This window comes from Platalea leucorodia (assembly GCF_965183815.1).
Source record: "Platalea leucorodia genome assembly, chromosome: 7".
Lineage (NCBI taxonomy): Eukaryota > Metazoa > Chordata > Aves > Pelecaniformes > Threskiornithidae > Platalea > Platalea leucorodia.
In genome coordinates, this window is record NC_138829.1 from 58,126,184 (window position 1) to 58,137,654 (window position 11,471).

The following is an 11,471-nucleotide window of genomic DNA, read 5'->3' on the forward strand; positions in this document are numbered from 1 at the left end:
CCGGGGGGGGGGGGGCGCCGGGCGAGGGGGGGGGCCGCCCGCCGCCGGTAACCGACGGCGCTGGCGGGGGCGCGGTGCAAGCCGGGAGCTCGGTGGCGGCGTGCGCAGCGCAGCCCCGGCGCCGCTGATTGGCTGGCGTGCGGCCGCGGGGCGGGGCTAGGCGCGGGGGCGGCCTTTCCTGCGGAAGCGGGGCGGGAAGGGCCGCTGCCTCGCCGCGCTCCCTCTTTTCTGCCGCCGCCATCATGGGTCGCATGCACGCTCCCGGGTAAGCGGCCGGGGCCGGGGCCGGCGTGCGGGGCCGGCTCGGGGCTGTTGCGGGTGCTAAAAGGGTGCCACGGATGGGCGTGGGAGCAGAAAGGCTGCTAGGGGAGCAACGCGGCGTGTGTGGGGATGGGGGGGGGGGGGTAGGCTAGTGGCTGTGGAGATATGGCGGCGGGGGGGGGGGGAGGCTCGGGCTGGTGCCGAGGTGCGGGTTCCCTTGGCCGGGCAGGGGCACGTTTGTGGTGCCCGGACTCCTGTTCCCGGTGCTGTGCCGGCGCGGCCTGCGCTGTCGGCGGCAGCGTCTCCAGGCGGGGAGGGAGGCCGCGGGCCTCGGCCGCGCAGGCCGGGGAGGGCCCTGCAGGGAACGCTGGTGGCGGGCTGCCTTCTGGCGGGGTTGGGGCGGCAGGCTCGGCACACCGTGTGATCCGTCTGCTTCTTCCCCACAGAAAGGGCTTGTCCCAGTCAGCCTTGCCCTACAGACGCAGCGTGCCGACGGTAAGTGACTGTCCCGCCCCGCGCGCACTGGGGCAGGCCCGGGCGGCTGCCGTGTGGCCTTCAGCGCGGGGCCCGGCTCCGTCCTGCGGCTTAGCAGTGCCCAGGAAAAGAAACAAAATGAAGAGACCTGTAGTATTTTGTGTCATCACTTTAAAATTACGGCCTAATAAAACGGTACTTGAGCCTGTGGTCTTTAGGATACTGAGAAAGCAAGTATTGTGTCTCGGCCGGATGATTTGTTGGAAAAAAAAGTCTCTCTTCCTCTTTGTACCTCCCTTTATTTAAGTGCTACTTCAGTTATTCTTAGTCTGTATGCTGATAATTCCTAGAGATTAAATTACTCTCTTCATGCTCGAGTTTCGCCTTTGCTGTTGTGGAATAAACCAACTGTTTCCTAAACTGTTTACAACAGTAATTTGTTGGTCAGAGCACTGACTTAAGTAATGTCAGCGTGCCCTTGGTTCATTCAGGGTACTTCCACTTAAAAGGCTTACCTGTCAGCTAAACGAGCAGCTGCTTAATCCTGCTTTGAAAGACTGTGTCTTGGAGGATCTCTTTGTTGGCAGAAAGATCAATTTGTGGTGCATATGGAAAAGCATGTACTGAAAAACAGTTAAAGGGAAGCATGAAATTAAAGCACAAAACATGAAAATAGATACAACGTAAAGTAAGATAATGTGAAGCTGCTTGAAGTACTGCTGATGGCTAAACAGTTTAATAATGATGAGGATGCTCAAATGCTATACTTGTTTTAAAAAACCTTGTGGGTTTTTTGCTTAATTTTATTTGTATTCTGCTTTGAATTGTAATCTATAGAGTACTGCCAAATAATATTTTTTGCTGTGCTTTTCTATTTCATAATGTTATAGTATTAAAAATGAAAAGAAATTAGGGGCTTTTGTAGCTTGTTGAAAGAGCAAGGATTACCTAGTTTGTTGGTGGTGTCTTCCCCTTAATAATTATGGAAGCAGTGGCTCAGCACAATTTAACATAGAAGTAATAGAAAAGGCACAGTCCTATCTGAATAGATCCATTTGTTGCATTTTTTTAATTAATTTGTGTACTTGAAGTCTGATTTTCACTAATCTCTGTAGGTGCTTTACTAAGGGATGGCTAAATGAATCTCAGTTTTGTGTTTTTGTCAAAGGCCTGATTAAAGAAGAGCTCCCTCCCAATGGCAGTGATTTTTTCCCCCTGTAAATTTGTATTCATGCTTCCGGCGTGGCAGTTAAAGTAAACTGATGATAAAGCAGCTGGTTGGAAGCTATATGGGGTGTTTTAAACAGATACTTTCTTCCTTCACCTCTGCCTTCCCCCACCATGTTGCACTAGCAGTACAGGTTCATAATACATAAAAAAAGTTTCTGTATCATTAGAAGTACAGTTTTAAGTTCTTGATTGTTTTTTCAAATATTACAAAGCATCTATTTCTACTATTTATAACAAACTTTCATATAGCTAGCCTATCCCTCTGTATTAAGCAGTGTTCATGAGTTTTGTTTTTTTTTTTTTTCCCTAATTTTCTTTAGTGGCTGAAACTTACTTCTGATGATGTAAAGGAACAGATCTACAAGCTGGCTAAAAAAGGCCTGACTCCCTCACAAATTGGTAAGGTTTAATAATTCCTAAATGAAGACAAAACACCATTTTTCTGACTGTAATAATGTAATTGTTCCTTCAACCTATGTTAAATAACATGCTAAGAAAATACAGGTTTTCTGATGTACCTATGTATTCACTGCGTGGATGCCACTAAAAATGTAATATGTCTCATTCTTGCAAGAAGCATATTTGCTGAAGTAGTCAAGTTTTGTTTTTTTTTTCCAAGCAGAAAATGTGAAGCATCTGTTGAATCTTATAACCTGTCCTTAGGAATGGCCTCTAACAGATGTTATAGGCAAGTTTAGTTGCCCAGTTTCTGGGAGAAAAACTCAACATCTCATCTCAGATATCGGCAGCCGTATGTTTAGGAGCTCAGCTTTACTGAGCCAGGCACTGTAGCTGCATAATAGACTAGTTCTCAGTAGTTTAGACCCCTCTAGAGCTCAGCTTAAGCGTATGCGTCATACAACTTTATATGGTCCTGAGCTATGCAGTGTAATTATATGCTATGTGAATGATTTTTTTTTTTTTTTTTGTAATCCTGAGAGTAGTAATGATCCCTATGGTACATTTTTTTAGAGTAAATATGTCTCTGGCATCTTTGTTAACCACAGAGAAAAGGGTGATTGAATACCTAGCTTTACTGAGTCCTGTTGAAAATTTCCCCGTACGGTAGCACTTAATGTGTTACCTGCCTAAATGTGGTGGGTGGGTTAACTGCCTGTTACGTGCTATCTGATAAAGTGCTTCAGCTTCTGTAAGTCCTGTTTTGCTCGCTCATTGTCTACCATTTGTTCATAGTTTCCACCAGAAAGGTTTTTAATTTGGAGAAGACCTTTTTTGGATATCTTGTAACTCTAAGGCTGGTTTCAGGAGATTTGTTTGCATAAGGTTTTTCTTTTCAGTGTGAGATGTAAATGTTTGTTTCAGGTGTGATCCTGAGGGATTCCCATGGTGTTGCCCAGGTTCGCTTTGTTACTGGCAACAAAATTTTGAGAATCCTTAAGTCGAAGGGACTGGCCCCAGACCTTCCAGAGGATCTTTATCACTTGATTAAGAAAGCTGTTGCTGTTCGCAAACATCTTGAGAGAAACAGAAAGGTGAGTGCTAATTTAAGTAGATAACTCTCAATGTTTGTTTTGTTTTCTTTTTTTTTTTTTTTCCAAATAATGCAGTAGTTTATTTACAACTTGACAAGGCACAGACTCTAAGTGTACTTCCTGTTAGCCACCCCCTTTGAGTAAACTGGGGATTGGGGAGGTATTTTGGTAAAGGAGAACAGTCTTTGTCTGTGAAAAGGATCTTAAAAGCATTGCTTAAACCATGTGTTTCTGGTCCTGCTCTGATTTTACTGGATTCATCAGACTTTGGTGATGGGAATGTGGAGTTTGTAGCAGTAGCTGTGGATTTTTTACTTCATGAAAACTCATCTGAATTGTACGTCATGGAGAAGTCAGGTAGTGCTGGGCTGTAACGTAACTTTCTTTTCCAGGATAAAGATGCCAAGTTCCGCCTGATTCTGATTGAAAGCAGAATCCACAGGTTGGCTCGCTACTACAAAACTAAGAGAGTGCTGCCGCCTAATTGGAAGTAGTAAGTCTTCTCGAATGCTACTGTTTTCATCGAGGTCTTGTAGGTTTTGTGAACAAGATGCTGGGGCTGCTATTCAAAGGGTGAAGAGTGCATTATGATCAGACATATAGGTAAACCAGGCAGCAAAGAATAGCTATTTTCATAAATACTAACTGATAAATTAATGGAACTTACTGCTGGGTACAATGACTGTCACAACACTTGGAAAAATTTATTGTCTCAACAAGTGAAGTCACTACTAGGTAATTTTTATAATACTTTATACAAACTGCAGTCTCTGTTCTCACTCAGATACTTTTATAGTTCATCTTACTTTAAAAATTTATTGAGAAATGGCTTGGATGTGGCACAAATGAAAGTCATTTGTAGTTTTTCTCTAAAAAAATCTGGCAAATTTAGCCAACACAGGAGAATTCCCATAGATGTCAGGATGAGCTCTTTTTCTGAAAAGACTCAAGTGCAACTAGCCAGCTTTTTGAATATATGGTTTTGTGCTGTTATCCTAGTATTTGTGTTTTAAAAGGAAGGGTGAAATCTTTCTTTATGCCATAAAAAATTTTAAACAGTTAGTGGTTAAGCTCACGACTGGTAGTTAAAGCTTTTAACTGGAACAGTATTTTTGCCACCTAGTTCAGAAAAACTACCTTTGCAATTAATATTTTTCTCTCTTCTTCTCTCTTTTTAGTGAATCATCGACAGCTTCTGCCCTGGTCGCATAAGAGCTGGCTATGACTTACTGAAAGAATAAATTTTCATTAACTAAGTTTGTGTTGTCTCTAAATGGTTGGTGCCTTACAAACTTTTGCCCCTTTCAGGAACCTGCATGTAAACGGGGAGCTTTCAAGGTGAAGCAGACATGTGGCCATGGTTTCCATATTGCTATTCTACGGTGTCAAATCTGGGTAGCGGTTGTTGCTGTTCTAGACCAGCTGTACGGCTTGTATCTGTGCTTCAACTAGGTTTTTGGTCTGATAGCCTCAAGTTAATAAAGTGACCTAGTCATTCACTGCAAATGTATTTTATGCACGTGGGGCTGTTCCTCTCTGTGTCCTGTGGGAAGAACCAGGGAAGAAAACAATGACAGAAGGAAGATTTGGAAATGTAGAAAATGCAGAAAGGATTAGGCGGGGGGAGAGGGAGACAAAATTGGAGTGGTTGATGGAGTCGTTGCAGGTCATGTGGATCTGCTCCTTGTGCAGAAAGCTTAAGCAGACCTCAACCAGTTCCTGACACTAGCTGTTGCTGTCATTTGTATGTAATTTTAAGAATAATCTTTGAGATTTGGGTAAATACAGGCAGTGGTTTAGCTCTCCTCAGATGTTATGCCTTTACTGAGGTAGTTTTCCCTAAACCCAACGGGCAGTGGCCGTTGCATAGTCACTCGCTGAGGTGGTGCCTCCGGGTTCTGAATAGCTTTGACCTTAGAGAGTCATCTTTCTGCTAGAGAAATGTGGAGAACAGACTGACAGCTTTTCTTTTTTTTAGGAGAAAATTATAAATGGAGTTATTCTGAGCTGCTGTGACTGTTGCTTCTAAGTCTCGGTGTATTAGTTAACTTTTTGCCATGTTAAAAAGTTAAGTAAATATAAATAAGCCCTAACATTTTTGTAAAGTGTAATAGCTACTTTCTAGATCATAACCAGTGGAACCTGGTAACTTCTGGATTTAATTTTGCAGAAAGACAGGATTCCTCTGCCCTGATGATGAAGCTAAATATAGACTTGTGATTAAGACAGTTTTAAAAGAAAAGCACTGCACTCCATTGAACTCAGGTGCTCTAAAGTCTGGTCCATCTGAAATGTCAAAATTACCAGCCTCTGTATGCTGTCAAAAGACTTGCTTTCGTTTCTGAAAGCCTCTGGTGATTAAGTGCCAGGCTCTCACAATGATAATTAAGTGTTCTGGGAGGTAGGTGCAATAAACCACTTTCATGATATATAAAAAAAAAAAAAAAGTTGCTGTGAATCCTTGGGGTTGGAGGTATTGCCAGCTTTTCAGTTGTGCGTTTCAGCATGCTGACGCTACTCACGGCTCTGAAGTAGCTGTATGTAAACAACGAAAGTACCAGCAGATGGCACTTTGAGACGCGACTGGTTTTAAAAAGTTACATATTGCAAATCGTGCCGCCTAGGGATCACGCGTCCGGGCTGATGGCCCAAGCCAGGGAACAGATAGAATTGTAATACTGCTACGTATGTGGTGCCAACTGATACAGCGGTTTTGAGCGCAGTGTGTTGAAGCTTATGCAGTTTTGTATTTCATGCTGCTGGGGTGTTTTGGTCAGAAGACGATCTGTACTGTGTCTTTTCTGGCACTGGTTTGCTAGGGGGGCTGAAAGCGGGCTGTGCTGCACTCGTGTGGCATCTCGCCCCTCCAGCAGCGCTGAAAGCGGCTGACCTTGCTGGAAGAAGAGGGAAGGGCAGGTGCTGTTGCTGTGATGGGGTCTGTCCCACGGGGATGGAGGAGAGGGGGAGTACCATGTAAATACTCGTAGGAATGAGACTGCCCAGGGACAAATCCTGGGCTTGCAGTAAGGTCAGATCCAGGTGTCGAAGGCGCTCCTTAGGATAGCGCGAGTGGTACACCAGATTGCCCAGCTCTACAGGCAGTCAATCTCTTGTCGAACATCAGTACTGATGTTGTGATTGTACTGTTCTCCACATATATTTCTACTACTTACGTTGCATTACTTACATTTCTATTACTTACATTACTTACATCTTAGGTTGCATTACTTGCATTTCTATTACTTACATTACTTACATTAAGATTCTGTATTTCCTGTAAATCCTACAGCCTAGCTTAAGTAAGCTGTCTGTCCTCGTTAAGGTCGTCAGCCCCTTACCCTTTGGTTGCCAGAAGAGGTACACTGTCAGTGGAACTCATTTGCCCCAGGGCACGCAGGTTTCTGCTCAGCAGCTGGCCCCACAGGGCAGCGGGTGCCTGCCCAGGCGTGGGAACAGCTGAGCCGAGGCACCGGCAGGGGTAAATCCTGCCGGGGGAGTGGACCCCTGCGAAGCACGACACCGAGCAACGCGTTTGACAGCGCGTGTCTGAGGAGAGGAGGGTGGGACCAGGAGGAACACGGTCCTGCGGAAGCATCAGGTGAGCTTACTGCTCGGGGCTGGGGTACAGGCCTGTGCCTGGGTGGGAGTGAAACTCTCGGGTAGTCTCGGAAGTCTCCTGGGCTTGTGATCCAGCTGCCCAGGTACAATGCAGGTCGTGGCTGCCCAGGAGAGTTAGTGGAGTCTTTCCTGCTGCTCTGGGTAAAGGTACTATAACTTCCCTTAGCTGGAGAGATGTGATAATGGGAGTAAACCCAGATCTGCAAATAGTTGGCAAAATTAATTCTTTATACGAACAAGCGCAAACCCTCTCTGCCCCATGGTTCTCTCCAGGCACCGCCCTGGCTTCCCTTTCCCCAGCAGCCTGGGGTGTTCAGCGGGCTTTGGGCTCCGCTGCCCTCCTGCTTTCTCCCGTCACAATGTCTCATCTCTTTATGGTTTCTTTTGCCTTGGCTTAACCTTCAGAAGCTATGTTCCTGCTTCTGCCTCATTCCCAGCAGCCTTTTCTGAATTTCCAGTGTTGCTCTTTTCCTCTTGCAGTATTTTTTGTTCTCCCAGCAGGTACAAATCTGAGCGATGATAATTTTTATCCCAAGGTGAGCTTTTTCCCGTGTTGCACCAGAGCACGCATCAGAAAGGAGCTCACAGCCCGCCCCTCCAGCTCTCTTGGCCGCTGTGGCGCAGTGAAGCCTGCCCTTCCTTCGTCAGAGAGGTGCAGCCGCAGGGCCTCTGCCTCCACAGCGAGCCGTGGCACCCGGGGCCCCGCTGGCAGCCGCCCTGTGCTTTGCTGCTCCGCACCAGGCGTGTTTGCGTGGCGAGTTTGGTTCACAAAAGCCTCCCGCTGGACTTCAGCCCTTGCCAGCTCCGCAGCCCTTCCAGGGCTGTGGGGTGCATGGCAGAGGCTGAGAGGCTTCCCTGTGGCTGAGAAACAACCGGTTTTGAAGGCTGGCTGCTGAGGCACCCTTCCTCTTGCAGAGCCCCCGGTGGCCAGGGCTGTCTGCCAGTTCCCGGGAAGGTTTGTCGTAGGGCTGTCTTAGGAAGAAGGACGATTCTTGGAGTCACTGCCGGGTTGCTGACTGTGCTGAGGAGGGAACGGGTTTCCTTCAGGTCTGAAGCATCGAGTTCTCCATTGGACATGGCGCAGGGAGGTGGCACAAGGGCATTCTTTGGGTTATAGGTTTTCTTTCTAATCCACCTGCTTTCTCAGGAGCATGAAGCTCTTCCCTCTCTTGCCTCCCTTTTGCCTGCTCCTTTCTTCTCTAAACACACACACCCCCTCAGCCCAAGTTTCTATGCTTTAAGTGTTTGCCCTGATACTTCTGGCTGTGTGTCTGAGTTCCTGTTAAGGAAATCCCCCCCACCCCACCCCCCTTTTTTTTTTTTTTTTTTTTTTTTTTTTTTTTTTTTTGCAAATCAGTCAAGACAGTTTTCTTCATTCCTTTAGGTGACATGAGTTTAGCTTACCCTGATTGGAGTCAGCTAGGGCAGCATTCAAATGTACGAGCGCAACTTCATATTTTCTTCACTTCTACAGTTCATTCTGGAATGGTAAGCCCAGAATGGTGAGTCTTTATTCCTATGGTTAAATTAATAGGTGATTAACGCCACACGCAGTTTCTACTTTTGTTTTTAGGAAAGAGTTTGAGAGGTGACTGTTAAGTATGGGAAAGATTAACCCTGACAGGGATTTAAGGGGAAGCTGTGATTCAGTTGTGTCCAGAGGACACTTTGAGTGCTAGGTATCTGTTCGTTCTGAAGGATTTTGTGGTGTGTGACTGGTTCCCTCATGGAGGCAAATAAACCACCTTTTACCTCTGTGATTTTTTCAGATCGACAGCTCCTGTTTACAAGTACTTCTGTGAAAAGTAAGAAACTTCTAGTAATTTATTTCAAGTAAGGAAACTTAAACACCAGTTATTCTGTTGATAAGTCGTTACCACTGCTGGAAACCATTAATTTCTCTAGCTGAAAAGGGCAAAATGTCAACCAAGCTATAGTAACAACAGTCAGAAAAAGCAAGAGATTATTCGGGTTTATAAATGGCTGCAAGTATATGCTCTTCTGATTTTTCTGGAAAACAGCTTCTAAAGCGTGTTTTCAGTTGCATTTTCTGCCAGTAAGCTTTTTACAGTTTTCAACTCGCAATCATTGTTAATCCCAAATAGCAAAATGTGAATGAAACCTGTACTCTGATTTTTCTGAGCGACGGTTTGTGTGTCGCTTTCTTCCACTGTTTTCAGTGTCACTTACAGATCACGAAAACCAATGTAGTTAAAAAGCACTGCACGTGTTTCTCAGGACTCAAGGGCCGGTTCTTTTCCCCGTTCCCATGTAAAGAAAGAGCAGTAGGGCCTACTGAATTCGCCAAAGGCAGGTTTGGTACTCCCATAGCTCTGGGATAGCTGGTGTTTCTGGCTTAGGCCAATGCTGCTTCACGTTCACCCAGTTGTTTTGTTTCCTTTTCAATGCTGGGATCAAACTAGTGAAAAAATGTGGGCTGTTGCTGGGAAGTCCCTTCAATAACTCTGCACCATTTGCATGACAATGTGTCGTCCTGCCCTGGTAGCCTCCCTCCGCCAGCACGTACCTTGGCAACAGGACGTGGCTCAGCAATGTTCGCTGCACAAATGGGATGTCTGTGAGTGTCCGTTTCTTGCTTCCCAAGGATTCCTGGACATACTTGCAGTTGGATAAATGATGGCTTCCCTCTTTCCTCTCTACCGTCTCCTGCTCTGGGATAAATTTTACTTCTGGTTAGAAATCTATAACCCTTGTAATGAACAGTGTTGCTGACTAGTCTGAGTTCTTCCCTGTCGCCACAGGATTTATTGAAGACATTAACCAGCACAGATGCAGTAACTGGAGCTGAATCAATAGAAAAGGTTAATGTTAATGGCATAGCAATATGTACTGGATATGACAATAAGCGGTAGCGTTGTCCTACAGGCCTTGGTCGCTAGAGAAGTACTGGCAGTTAATTTCTGGAGGCTTGCTCGGTGCTCCGGCCAAAAGGACCTGAAGTGCTGCCTGTTACATCCACCCCCGAGCTCGAGATGCCGGGTGGCAAGTAATTATGTTGGCTGTGCCTGAGGCAAGAGGTGTACCGACATTAAAAGATCACCTGAGTTTTCTAGCGAGTGCTGGTTTTACAGGCTAATATTTTATTCCCTTTGAGGCTGCTCACTCAAGACCCCTTTTCAGGTCAGAATTCTCCTTCTTCAGAGCCAGAAAGGGGCTTTCAAGTTTAGTGCAGCTGTCAGGGAGCAATCTTTTTTACAGCTCCTTCAAGTTCTTTATGATGCAGATGAATAATTTCCGTAGATCCTGAGCCCTGTGTTATACCAGAGTGGGAAGAGGGTGGCTGGCGTTTTGAACTGTAGAAGCTGTTGACTGACTGGGTGAGATAACCGGTGACAGCCATTAAAAATTAATCAGGTTAAATGAATTTAGGAAGGATTCAAATCTCGGAGGATCAGTTCTGATGGTGGAGGCATTTGAGATTTGCAAGAAAGGGAGTGGAAACATCTCTCAGTATAATATATGTTAGTGGACACTGGGGCACACCAAAAGCTGTTGTGAAATACAGGCTATAAAAGAGCTTGCTTCTTTGTGAGTTTTGTTCTGTGTTGTTGTTGTTTTTATGGAAAAAACATAGCATCTTCCTTTTCCTTAAAATAAAGTCCATCCCATCGTTGCTCAGCTCTGCCGATCTTGGCAAAACTAGGACTATAAATTGATAAATTTTCAGAAACTGCTGATATAGTAATACCTCTCTTTTGTATTGGGTATTCCATTTACAGCTCAAACTCATGCTACAGATACCTCCTTAGGCTCCACTTCAGTAGTTATTCCTGATAACTTTCTTCAGCAGTAGAATCAGGTCTGGATTCTCTCGTTTTAGTATTCTGCAATTATGGCACACAGTATCTGGAAAGCAATACAAGAGTAATATTTTAAAATAGTATCTAGCTAGTTTCAATCATGCTAGGATCTCAAAAACACACATGATAAACAAATAAAGCCCTTACTAACAAATAACATTCCCGTGACGTGCAGGGAGGTGACTCGGTGTTTCAGTGGCCCCAAATTCCACACTTGGGAGTGTTGTGGAATGACCTGGGAACAGACAGCTGCTGGAGAAAGCCTTTAGTTTTCTGGAATTCACCAAATGTGAGTGTTGCAACTTTGATGCTGCAGGAACGCCATTTCACTGATGTCTAGCTCTTACATAGTACTTTTGACCCATAAATCTTAGTGGTTTTTGTGAGAATAGAGTAGCCGATCCCCCACCCTTTCGAGGGAGACAGAGGCATAAAGCGGTGAAGTAGCTTGCCTGGGGCAGTGGGAGAGCAAGGCATGGAGCTCTGTCGTCCTAAATCCCAGCCCCATGTCCTACCTGTGAGCCCGTAATACAGTTACACTTCAAAGAAAGATGGACGTATGTGGGGAGTGGCG

General features: G+C 45.4%; 1 protein-coding gene across 1 annotated transcript; it reads left to right on the top strand.

Annotated features, from left to right (window-relative positions):
- Positions 1-165: 165 nt before the first annotated feature.
- RPS13 (ribosomal protein S13) lies at positions 166-4,714 on the top strand. The gene is made up of 6 exons (XM_082317750.1): positions 166-265; positions 708-756; positions 2,286-2,364; positions 3,289-3,458; positions 3,851-3,951; positions 4,637-4,714. The coding sequence occupies exons 1-6, from the start codon at positions 243-245 to the stop codon at positions 4,668-4,670; spliced, it is 456 nt and encodes a 151-aa protein (XP_082173876.1). The 5' UTR covers positions 166-242; the 3' UTR covers positions 4,671-4,714.
- Positions 4,715-11,471: the final 6,757 nt, after the last annotated feature.